At 36.8% G+C, this 12,012-nt stretch overlaps 1 protein-coding gene across 1 annotated transcript in view; it reads left to right on the forward strand.

The window, feature by feature from the left end:
• Positions 1-12,012, forward strand: part of PXDNL (peroxidasin-like) — a 418,186-nt gene that overhangs the window by 336,984 nt on the left and 69,190 nt on the right. The window contains exon 18 of the mRNA XM_004680042.2: positions 4,200-5,703. Within this exon, the coding sequence (XP_004680099.1) occupies positions 4,200-5,703 (1,504 nt within the window). The remainder of the gene's footprint in view (positions 1-4,199; positions 5,704-12,012) is intronic.

Raw genomic sequence — 12,012 nt, forward strand, 5'->3', positions numbered from 1 at the left:
TTTTTTTTTTTTTTTTGTCTTGGGCTCTTGGAAGTTTTACTACTATAATGTCTTGGTGTAGTTTTCTCTTTCTTTAACTAGCTTGGTGTTCTTTTGGCTTTTTGTATTTGTATGTTCATTTCCCTCTTGAAGTTTGATATGTTTTCTTCCATTACTTTCTTCACATAGTTTTTTTTAGTTCTCTTCTCTCTCACTTTTCCTTCTGAGATGGCTATGATTATTATATTTTCTTTCCCTGTGTTGTCAGATAATGGCTAGTGTTGCTTCATTTTTCCTCTTTATACCTCTCTATTTCTACTTTGGTTCTTTCTCAGTTTTAATCACTGAACTCAATTATTTATCTTTCCATTTGTTTCACCCTACTTCCTAGGCATTCTCCAGTGTTTATCAGCTCATCAATTGATCTTTCTACTTTTTGCATTTCTATTATTTTCTTTGCTAGAGTTTTGACTTTTATTTTCTGTTCATGGATTGTGTTTCTCTTAGCATGTATTTGCTTTTCTGAGTTTTCTTACATATCTCTAAACTGTTATTCTGAATTTTCTTTGTATTGTTTATTAATTATTGCAGTTTTGCATTCTATATCTGATAGGATAAAGGCTCTTTTATGTCTTTGTGACTTGTTTCTTGTTTTTTCTTTGTTGTGTATTTTCCCCTGGATACTTGCTTGACCATTTGTGTTTTGCTTTCTTTCCATGATTTTCTTTGAGTTTGTTCTATTGTAGTTGGGGCTTTTGTTTGGCATGAGTCATTCTCTCCCTGTTCTTGGCATTTACTTGTTGGTGGAGATAGCAGCTAGGGTCTTGTGGGGGCAAGTGTGTTGCTGGGAGTTCACCTAGAAATTGTTTGGGACTGAGATCTTGGTGTCCCAAATCAGCAGCTAAGCAGGGGTTAGGGACAGGCTGGAATGCAGTTCACCTTACAATAACTCAGAGACAAGTTCCAGGTGTTGTAGTTTTGGGTTGGGAAGCTATCTGTGCAGCTTGCACTGAAGCTGACTGGGCTTTGACCTTGGTGTACTAGCAACCAGGCATGGATGAAAGAGAAGGTGGAGTTGGGTCAAGGTGGACAGCAACCATACAGCTTCCACTGCATTGCTGTTGGGGCAGGAGTCAGGTCGTCATGGCATTGGGGGCTGTGTGGGGTGCAGATATATAATATATGGAGAGGACCCCAAATACATACATACATACATTACATGCATGCATGTATACATACATACATACACATATATACACACACCTATATATTTGTACATAATATTTGTACATATATATTGTACAATATTATATTGTACAATATTATATTGTACAATATTATATTGTACAATATTATATTGAACATATATATATATATACATATATATGTATATATATAATATAGAAAGAAAACCCCAAGACTCCACATAAAAACTAGCCAATACAATAATTAATACCTAGAAATAAATTTAACAAAAGCTATGAAGGGTCTATATGCAGAAAAATATTAAACATTGTTATAGAAAGCCAAGAAGTCATAAAAAATTGGAAAGATATTCCTTGCTGTTGGATAAGGAGAGTCAACATCATTAGAATAACCTTCCTACTAAAAGCAAGTTGCAGATTCAGTGCATTCCTAATAAACATCTCAATGGCATTCTTCAAAAAAATGGAATGCATAATAATAAAATTCACATAGAACCAAAAAAAATAAAGCACTCCAAATAGCCAAAGCTGACCCATCAGAAAAGGGATGAATGAAGGTACCACACTACAGACTTCAAACTATACTATAAAGCCATAGTAATTAAAATAGTATGACACTGGGGAAAAAGACAGACAAAGAGACCAATGGAGTGGATTTGAAAGTCCAGAAACAAAGCCACAAATTTATGCATAACTAATCTTTTATAAATAAGTGAAATATATACATTAGAACAAGAGAAGAAACTCTCAATAAATGGTGTTGGGAAAACTAAGCTGCCACATGCAAAAAAAAATAATAAATAAAACCAGACTTCTCACATGGTGCATTAAAATCAACTCAAAATAAGTGAAAGACTTGCATCTAAGGCCTGAAACCATAAAATATATTGAGGAAAACACCCCCTGACATAAACTTCAGAGATATCTTTGAGGACTCATCTCAGTCACCAAGAAAACAAAGAATATAAATCACTTAAAGCATATCTAGCCCTCCTAGTCTGTTTTTTTTTCTGTATTGAAGTACTCATATTTTTTCCTAAACTGGACATCTATTTAGAAAAATTCAAATGAGAAGTATATACAGGTTTTTAAGAGCTTTTTCTTCAAAATTTAATAAACAACTATGACCTATTAGTGAGTCTCCCTAGTGACGCAAGAGGTTAGCGCACAAAACTATGAAGCTGTTGGCAGCTATTACCAGCCAGTTAATCCACATGGCACAGTAGACCTCTCCTGTCTGGCCCACTATTCCCCTCAGCAGTGGATCTCAGTCAATCCACCAGTTTTGTTCCCCACTATCTCTACTAAATCCTCTTAACCTACCCCACCCCGTACTTCTGGCCTGTACCCCAGTTCTTGTATGCATAAATAAATAGATCTTTAAAAAAAGTCAAATGCAATTCATTAGTGTATATGCTATTTGTGCTGAGTACAATGGCAGCTTCTATAGGTCTATCGTTTTTCACTACAAGAAATATGTGGTGCAGGAGCCTGAGTGATTGTCTCAATCATTAAGTTATCTGTACAGTTACTTCACAGTATACATGACAGTTGCTAGAACTCAGCTGTGTTTTGGATTTTCATAGTAAAATTTCCACATTTGTTTGTAGAAACACTTGAATTAATATAGTTGCAATTAATTTTAAAACATACTAGTTGTGGGGCCCTCCCTGGTGGCGCAGCGGGTTAAAGCACAGCACTGAGAATCTAAAGCCGCTTCCACATGAGTTCGATTCCCGCCTGCCCCGGAGGTGACCACATGGTGTGGCAGACCCCTCCTGACCCACCCGCTGCTCCCCTCAGCAGTGTACTTCATCCATCTGCCTGTTCTGTTCCCCACTCTGTCTCTGGTGAAGCCTCTCACCGCCCCTGAGCCTCTGGCCTGTACCCCAGTTCTGTATGCACAAATAAATAAATTAAAAAAAAAAAAAACATACTAGTTGTGATGATCATATTTACAAAAAGTCCACTTCTTTTTTTCCTCAGTTCAAGGTGAAGGTAGGGCCGATGTGTCTTCCTGGACATCTTTTAATTCTACTTTTACTTATCTCTATAGAAGAAGAATCACTTTCTAGGAATACCTTGGTCTAAATTCAAAACTAGGAAAAAAAATCAATGTCTATAGAGATTCAACTTTGTTAAAATATAAAGCATCCCATGTTAATGATATTCATGGACAAGATGAATATATCATCTCCATAGTCCTAAAGAATTTTAACCTTTTTTTCCCCCCAAGGGAAAAGTATTTTACTATTCTTCTCTTTCATAATTTCTAAAGTTCAAGTCCTTTTATCTCCAAGATAGTTTGACCTAAATGTGAACTCAGTATCTGTACATCTTTGTGTACAGAAACATTACCCTACCAGTCCAAGAATAAGATGTAGCCTGGTAGTTCAGGGGTCAGTTTGCAAAGACAAAGGACAAATAGTACTGATATCATTATTATTTGTGATGGTTAATTAGGAATACTAATTATTAGCATGCATTATAGCCTTTGCAGTTTTGGAGTGATGCTGTAATTTAAATTCTGTTAAAACACCACCCTGGTAGTACTTTGAATGTTACTTCTGAAATACACTCATATCAAATGTCATGTGAGTTAGTGATCACCTGATTCACATTGACACAGCTTAGACCCTGTCTTCTAGGAGCATCAAAGTTAAAGAGATGCTGAAGTGGAAAGATAATTACAGTCCTATGATGAGGATTAACAAATTCTTACCATCATATTTTACAGTCACATAACAAAGAGTTAGTAGGAACTGGTATTTATTCCCATTTTTTATTGTTTATTTGTCATAGCTCATAATATAGACACCACTGGCCAATTCTATCTTTAGAAATTGTTATGTAACTAATTTTCTCTATTTTCAGTTTTGACCTAGTGAAATTCTGTTGTATAGTAGAAGGATTTCTATTCATGTAGAGCTTCCTGATCTCCATAGTGCCTAGAATTTGAGGATTTCCACTTATCTGCCAAGAACAGCTCTAATGGTCCACTGCTCTGTTTTTCAGAATTCCGCTACAATGACCTGGTGTCCCCCTTCTACCTCAGCCTCATCGCCAATTTATCTGGATGCACAGCCCACAGGCATATGCCAAACTGCTCTGACATATGTTTTCATCAGAAGTACCGAACCCAGGATGGAACTTGCAACAATCTCCAACACCCCACCTGGGGTGCCTCCCTGACGGCATTCCAGCGCATCCTGAAACCTGCCTATGAGAATGGCTTCAATTTACCCCGTGGGGTTGGGCGTGATATCCTCTCTAATAAGGATCCCCTCCCACTGCCCAGGCAGGTCTCAACAGAGTTGGTGGCCACAGCGACGGTCACTCCTGATGACAGGTACACACACATGCTCATGCAGTGGGGCCAGTTTTTGGATCACGACTTGGATCACACGGTGCCTGCGTTGAGCACAGCTCGCTTCTCTGATGGGCAGCCGTGCAGTTCTGTATGTACTAATGATTCTCCTTGCTTCCCCATTTTTATTCCTCGCACTGACCCCCGGGGGACCCAGGCATCATGTATGTTCTTTGCACGCTCCAGCCCGGTGTGTGGCAGCGGCACAACCTCCTTGATGATGAATTCAGTCTACGCCAGGGAACAAATTAACCAGCTCACAGCTTATATCGATGCCTCTAATGTTTATGGCAGTTCAGAGCGGGAATCTCTCATTCTCCGAGACCACACAGAGACCAGGGGACTCCTGAGGACAGGCTTACTTTGGGCCCCTTCTGGAAAGCCCTTACTGCCCTTTTCTACAGGACCACCCACTGAGTGCACAGGGCAGGGCCAAGATGGCAGCAGCCCCTGTTTCCTGGCTGGGGACCACAGAGCCAATGAGCAGCTAGCACTCACTGCCATGCACACCCTCTGGCTTCGAGAACACAACCGGGTGGCCTCAGAGCTGTCTGCCCTGAACCCCCACTGGGATGGAGACACTCTTTATCATGAAGCCAGGAAGATTGTAGGGGCTGAGATGCAGCATATCACTTACAGCCACTGGCTGCCCAAGATTCTGGGGGACCCTGGCATGAAGATGTTGAGGGATTACCAGGGTTACGATCCAAATGTCAACGCAGGGATCATTAACTCTTTCGCTACTGCAGCCTTCAGATTTGGCCACACATTAATCAATCCTGTTCTTTACCGATTGAATGACACCTTTGGTGAAATTCCTGAAGGTCACCTTCCACTCCACAAAGCTTTCTTTTCGCCTTCCAGAATAACCCAGGAAGGTGGGATAGATCCCCTTCTTCGTGGGCTATTTGGTGTGCCGGCTAAATTGCGTGTACCTTCCCAACTTCTCAGCTTGGAGCTGACTGAGAAGCTGTTCGCCTCCGCACATTCTGTGGCACTGGATTTGGCTGCCACAAACATTCAAAGGGGGCGAGACCACGGGATCCCGCCATATGTTGACTTCAGAGTTTTCTGCAATTTGTCTTATGTTCAGAACTTTGAAGACCTTCAGAATGAAATTAAAAACTCAGAGATCAGACAAAAGCTGAAAAAGTAAGTATGCAAGTGTTACCTGAACTTAAACATTTCTGAGGGAAGTAGTCCTGTTAGAGGTGTTTTATCTGGATGGTGTTTAGTTTGTTGGTGATGTTATTTCAGAGTTGTTAGAAATTCTTATTGTGGCAGAGGTTTGATATTATAAGAAATATTTTTCAGGAATGTGAATTTCTCCTTTATTCTTTTGTAAATAGAAATATATTTGCTGCCTATAAACATGTGATTGTATCTCAGTGAGGAGAGGTTGACAAGTGCAGTTCACTTATGTTCTAGAAAAATCTAAGTAAGGCTTTTTATTATGTAAATGGACCTGTCATCGAGGCATTCAAGGCAGCACAAATTAGCAAAATGAAATTGAAACTTATTTGTTGTTAAAAGAACAAATCTAAAGTTTTCATTAGGATGTAAGTTGGGACCTTTTCACTACTTTTCAATAGTTCCTTTTAGTAAAGTTTTATTCTTTCTATAGGTGGGGTTCAAATATTCTTTGAATTTACAAATTAAACATTTTCAGGAAAAAACTTATTATTCCCCATTCTTAGCACTACTTGTCACTTATAATTTTTTTTTTCAAATTTCATCAATCAGATTTGTCTATAGCTGGCTAAATATAGAAGGCTGATATGTTTTCTAACTTGTTAAATTATACTACTATGGAATATTTTGGAGAATTCAAAATTGTAAATTCTGTAGTCAGTTGTCAGTATTAGGCCCTGTTTCATAATATAAGGGATATATAAATATTTTTATGCCAATAAAGTTTGCCTTGTACTTAATATATAACAAACTATGAAAATGAGTAATAGTTTTAAAAAAAATCAGAGTGTCATGCACATTAATTTTTCAAGTTTCTTCTGGAAAGAACATTGACTTTGGACTCATAGGGACAGAGTTTAAACCTCTGATCCAACACCTATTAGTGCTGAGAACTTATGAAAAGTAAATGTTTTTGAATCTCAGACTATCTATAAAATGAGAAAGTAGTTGTTTAAAGATTGAATTATATACCCATGTGTCAATTACCTAACCTGATTGAGATGCATCCCTGGTGATCAACCAATGTTACCAATGGATAATTTATTGTAACATTGTCATTTCAGTTGCAACATCATGATTATAATTCATATCTGTTATGGCTCAACCCTGAGACCTGAGAGGAAGAAAATAGCAGCCTGATCGCATGTGGGATCCATGTGGGGAGGCTGATTCCATGCAGGATAGACAGGAAGCTGCTATAATCAGTGTGCAAAGAGCTGTCACAGAGATGACACTTGAATATTATAGGAGCACAGAGCAGCAAAATGGAAGGTAGTTAGATGATTCACAGCTAGCTATTGATGAAAGACATCATTTGAATTGTTCTTGGGATTTTCTGAGGATGATAAACAACAGATTATCTCAGGAAGAAAGATGGAAAAGGAAAGTGTAGAACTGAGTGACAGGAGGGAGGACTAGAATGATGATAGGAGAAGAGCAGGAGAGTGACAATGAAATGGTAAATGTCAAGAATCTGGAAGATAGCAATGGAAAATGTTGCAGCTAGAAGCAAGAAATTGCACCTTAGTGTAGTAGTACTGCTAAAGAGACAATTTAAGCTAGCTTGTGGTAGTTTACATATGCTATTGGTATGTTAAAGGTTTTCTGTAGGCACGGTATTTGCATTGAATAAAACTGCAGGCCAGTCTTGCTTTGTAATTCATTTTGAGTCCTTCTTAACAATAACTGACAGCTAACTTGTAGATTCACTACAAATTAGTGAAAATCAGAAGTGTTTTGTTTTAAAATTTTCTTGTCACAATGTCTTTCTAAATTCTTTGGTTTTAATAAGAGATAGGGTAGCCTTCTGGTGGTTGCCTCATGCAGTGTTTGATTGAAGTCTAGATACGAGCTCTGCAGTCCAGTCCTGGTAGTAGATGGCAGACGAGGTCAGCCCTATCAATGGATGGTGGCCAGAGACAGCTCACTAAACCCATAGGTCTGACTTTCTATGTCATCCTGTAATGCAGTTGTGATATAACCATAGCCACTTCTGATACTTAGCACAGAAGATATGGTACTTTTTGGGGGGAATGCCTGAACAAGAGGAACTTCTCACATTCTGATGCATGTACTCTGCTGAGTTGAGCAGGGCTGATTACTGTGAAATATGCAGGGAAGACACAGACCTGAACTGCCTTCTTTTCCCTTGTATGCCCACAAATCCCACTTTCCTCTGTGATTCATAGCAAATTTATAAAATGTCAGCCATAGGTCTATCTTCAAATCCATAAGATTTCAGTTTATCAGGAGCTCCTTATGCCTATGAAATGGTATAAATTTAAATATACTAACATGTCCCTTCTCTTTATTGTCCAGTTACTTCTTTTCCTTTTTGAGTTAACCTACAAACAATAATTGTAACACAGCAATGAGCCAAAACTTTATTGGGGCTCTCTAGGAGAATTGCGATTCACTCACCGCCGCTCAGGCAAGTTCTGATGTGCACTGGCAGAGCCTCCTGGATGTAGACTAGTAAAATTCTTTGATTGGAGAAAGAAACACAGGTGGAAGGAAGAGGTGCCTGGACATTAAGGATGTGATAGACTGTCTTCTTTGAAGCTGGGATCTGATAACAGGTGTTCATTTCTTTGGGGGGGACAAGTATACTATCTCCAAACTCCCCAATTTCCAAGAGTGAGAAATATAGAATAGATGGTTGATATAAATCTACTTTACTAAATGGTCAAGGAAAATATGCAAAAGCTCAAGTCCCATAATCAGTTACTGACAGCCTTTGGATGTTCCACTTATCAATTTAAATTCCACAATTGTCTAGTTATCTTTAAACAAGTATAGTGTTAGGAGTTTGTTTCTAAACCACTTCATTCAGTTTTGGAAATAGCATAAAATATATATTGATGAAACAAAAGAATGGATACTTTCCTGCAACATAAAACACTCCATATTTTATATAACAAACCAGATAAATTAAAAGTTGACTAAAGCAGGGAATCATAAAAATAACCCATATCCACATCCTACATATTTTAACTTTACACATTTGCATGCATATTAAATCTGTTACTTGCACTGTGTAGACAAAGTCTGTATATCTAGCTTGGCTTTTGCTGCTTGAAGTTCTCAATTATCCAGCTTTGCAATAAGCTATGCCTAGACTCTTTTATGATTAAAAATTTTTGGAAAGGGAATAATAATTTGCTATGGATGAATGTGTGAATATAGATTCATTGTGTATATACAATTCTGCCGTATTTTGTAGTCAAATAATATGTAGCTATTTGGTATCAACATTTTCACACTTTTTAACAAGACTTCCTAAGGTACTGAGATGCTCTTTTGCAGAAATAAGTGCACTCCTTTTTTAGACAAACATTTCATTATTTACATAAATTTAATTAAGGCACAGACTCCAAGCCACAAGTATGGCTGTGGTAAGCAAGTTTGCAAGCCCTGCCTTCCATCCTCTAACTACATCTCTCCAGGATCCAAGACCAGCAGCTTTTGCTAGAAGGATTTGTAAAATTCACAGGCTTCTTATCTTCTTTGGTACCAAGAGCTGTAATAATCCTTTTTTTTTTTAAGTGTGCTTTATATTTTAGATTTTGTTTCAGTCAAAAGTCACATCAAAATGAATTATTTTCATAGGATTATTTTTACAACAAAATCATACTGCCAATTTCTTTTTATTCCTTGCAAAATACAGTGATCTGAATGTTATTATTATCCACTGAGTGGTGAACATAAGTTAGCAAAGTTCATTTTTAAAGCTAATTTCTCCTAAAAATGCTATATATATAATACATACATACACACATACATACATACGTGTGTGTGTGTATTTGTGAATGTGGCTATTTTGTTTTTGATTAGTTACACATCTTATTAGTACTTCATTGGATACTATTAAAAAACTCCCAAAACACTCAGTTTCTCTTTTTTCTGCCCATAGGAACCATGAGGTCAGACTCTATAATGAGACTTCTTAACAACCTGCATGTTCTGTCTCGTTTTCCTGCCTTTGAGAGCAGTTGATTTCTTATCTCATAGTTTGGCCTATTCTTCAGGATATTTAGCTTTCATTTTCAACTTTCAAATTTGTATGTTTTCATGTTTGTATGGACATGTTTTACAGTACCTTTCACTATTACCATTCTTTCACTTTTCTGAATGGTTAGTATTTATAAACATAACTTGACTTTCTGTAAAACAGAGATTCTTAATTATTTTATGTAAGACCATTTTATAAGGGCCCTCCCTGGTGAGGCAGTGGGTTAAAGCACAGCAGGTTAAAGCGCAGCACTAAGAAGCTAAAGTCACATTAGCATGAGTTAGATCCCCACCCCAGAGGTAACCCACATGGCAGGGCAGACCTTTCCTTACCCACCCGCTGCTCCCCATAACAGTGCACTTCATCAGTTGGACTGTTCTGCTCCCCACTCTGTCACTGGTGAATCCTCTCACTGCCCCTGCACCTCTGGCCTGTACCCCAGTTCTCTATGTATAAATAAATAAATCTTTAAAAAAAAAAGACCATTTAATAAATCTGATAGAAACTAGAAACCTCATTTTGGAGGGAAGAAAATCAACACTACAGTTCTGTCTGCATTTTTAGAGAAATTCAGACTCCTGAGACCTACTCATGGAAACTACAATTGGCATAGCAAATAGTGATAGAGAACCATTTTCCTCCACAGGACTTACTGGGCATATGAAATAGTGTTTCTCCATGACATGAACCCAAATGGCTGTTTCTCCAGTCAAAAATAAGACTCCAATCTAAAACTACCATTTGCTGCTAGTCTCCCTTTAATGACTTTGTTTGCAACCCTTTTGGAAGGAATGATTTTGTTTACTGAGTTATGGAAAAAAGTGTGGGTCAAGAAGATAAACATTTTTTTCTGCCTCTTAATCTGTTTCTGTACAGAATTTATTTTTGGTTCTCCCTCAGTTTCACTACTTTATATGCACTGTATGTTGAAGGTTATTGTCCTGTGGCTCTTGAGTTCGTGTACAGCCTGCTATGTCATGTCTCAGGAATCCTCAGTATCATACTATTTTTTTCAAACTAATAGATTTATAAATTTTCCATGTAAGTCAGTTATACAAAGTTGTATTGTTTAAATTCTAAGTTTAGAGCCTTCCCATTCCTTGTCATTTTTATTTCATTGTGTTTCTACCATTCTAGAGAACATATTAATTTAAAGACAAGTTTCCAAGGATGTCTCCTTCTTGGTTGAAAATAAATTGTCAAATTTATCTTTGAATTTCCTGAGCACAATACCACATTTCAGTAGGTACTACATAGTTCTTTAGGGAAAAGTGACCTTCCTGTTTTAGGTTCACTTTAGTTCACTATGAACTTTAGATTTGAAAACTATCCTATTTTGAAATCCCTCATCAGATACACTTTTCAAAAGTGAAAACTAGTTTATGTGCTTAGCAATACAAAGTTATTGTTTTCCTGAAATATTTAATGCCCTCCATCAACTTTGATATATTATAAGTTTATAAATAAAAGATTGAAAAGCTGGAACAGAAAAAAAATATATGTGTACTTGATTCTTATATTTTCCTACCAATACATCCAATCAATTCTGTAATCTTGCAACAAGGAAAGTGTACATGACCAAGAACATTCAAGTGATTGGAGTCCAAGGAGAACATACATACTCCTGGAAACTTGTCATCAAATTAACACTAGAGTGGTAGAAACACATGCAATAAAAATGACAAGGAATTGGGAGGCTTTAAATCTGGCACTTAGAGTCAAACAATATAACTGTATAACATAGTAAATTTAAAATTGATTATTTAAAAAAAAATGATGCTGAGGATTCCTGAGACATGATTAACTCCAAATTAAAAATCAAGTTGTCAGTCAAGTAAAAATCTGCTCATGTAAGACACTCAATACATTTTGTATAGTAAAGCTAAATGGAAAAAACATTAATTCAAAACCTTAAATCATGACATTTGATGATATTTAATTTTATATTAATTTGTGTATTTTATAAATGGTGAATCTCAGTAATTGTATTTTAGAAATGAACACACACATACACACACACACACCACACCTATATGTATAAGTGTACTTAAAAGGAAGGTATATCTATATGTTCTTCTTTTTGATCATTTACTTTAAATCCTTCCATTAAACAGTTGATTATATATTAGATTATTAAAACAATTCAATTAAACTAGTGGTTAATATGTTATAGTTTTACACTTTCAATAATAAAGATATGATAGTTAAATTGCTCCTTGTTATAAATGCTTTGAAATCAAAGCAAATACTTTAATACT

Source organism: Condylura cristata, unplaced genomic scaffold (genome assembly GCF_000260355.1).
Source record: "Condylura cristata isolate star-nosed mole 26May11 unplaced genomic scaffold, ConCri1.0 scaffold00009, whole genome shotgun sequence".
In the NCBI taxonomy this organism is placed as follows: Eukaryota; Metazoa; Chordata; class Mammalia; order Eulipotyphla; family Talpidae; genus Condylura; species Condylura cristata.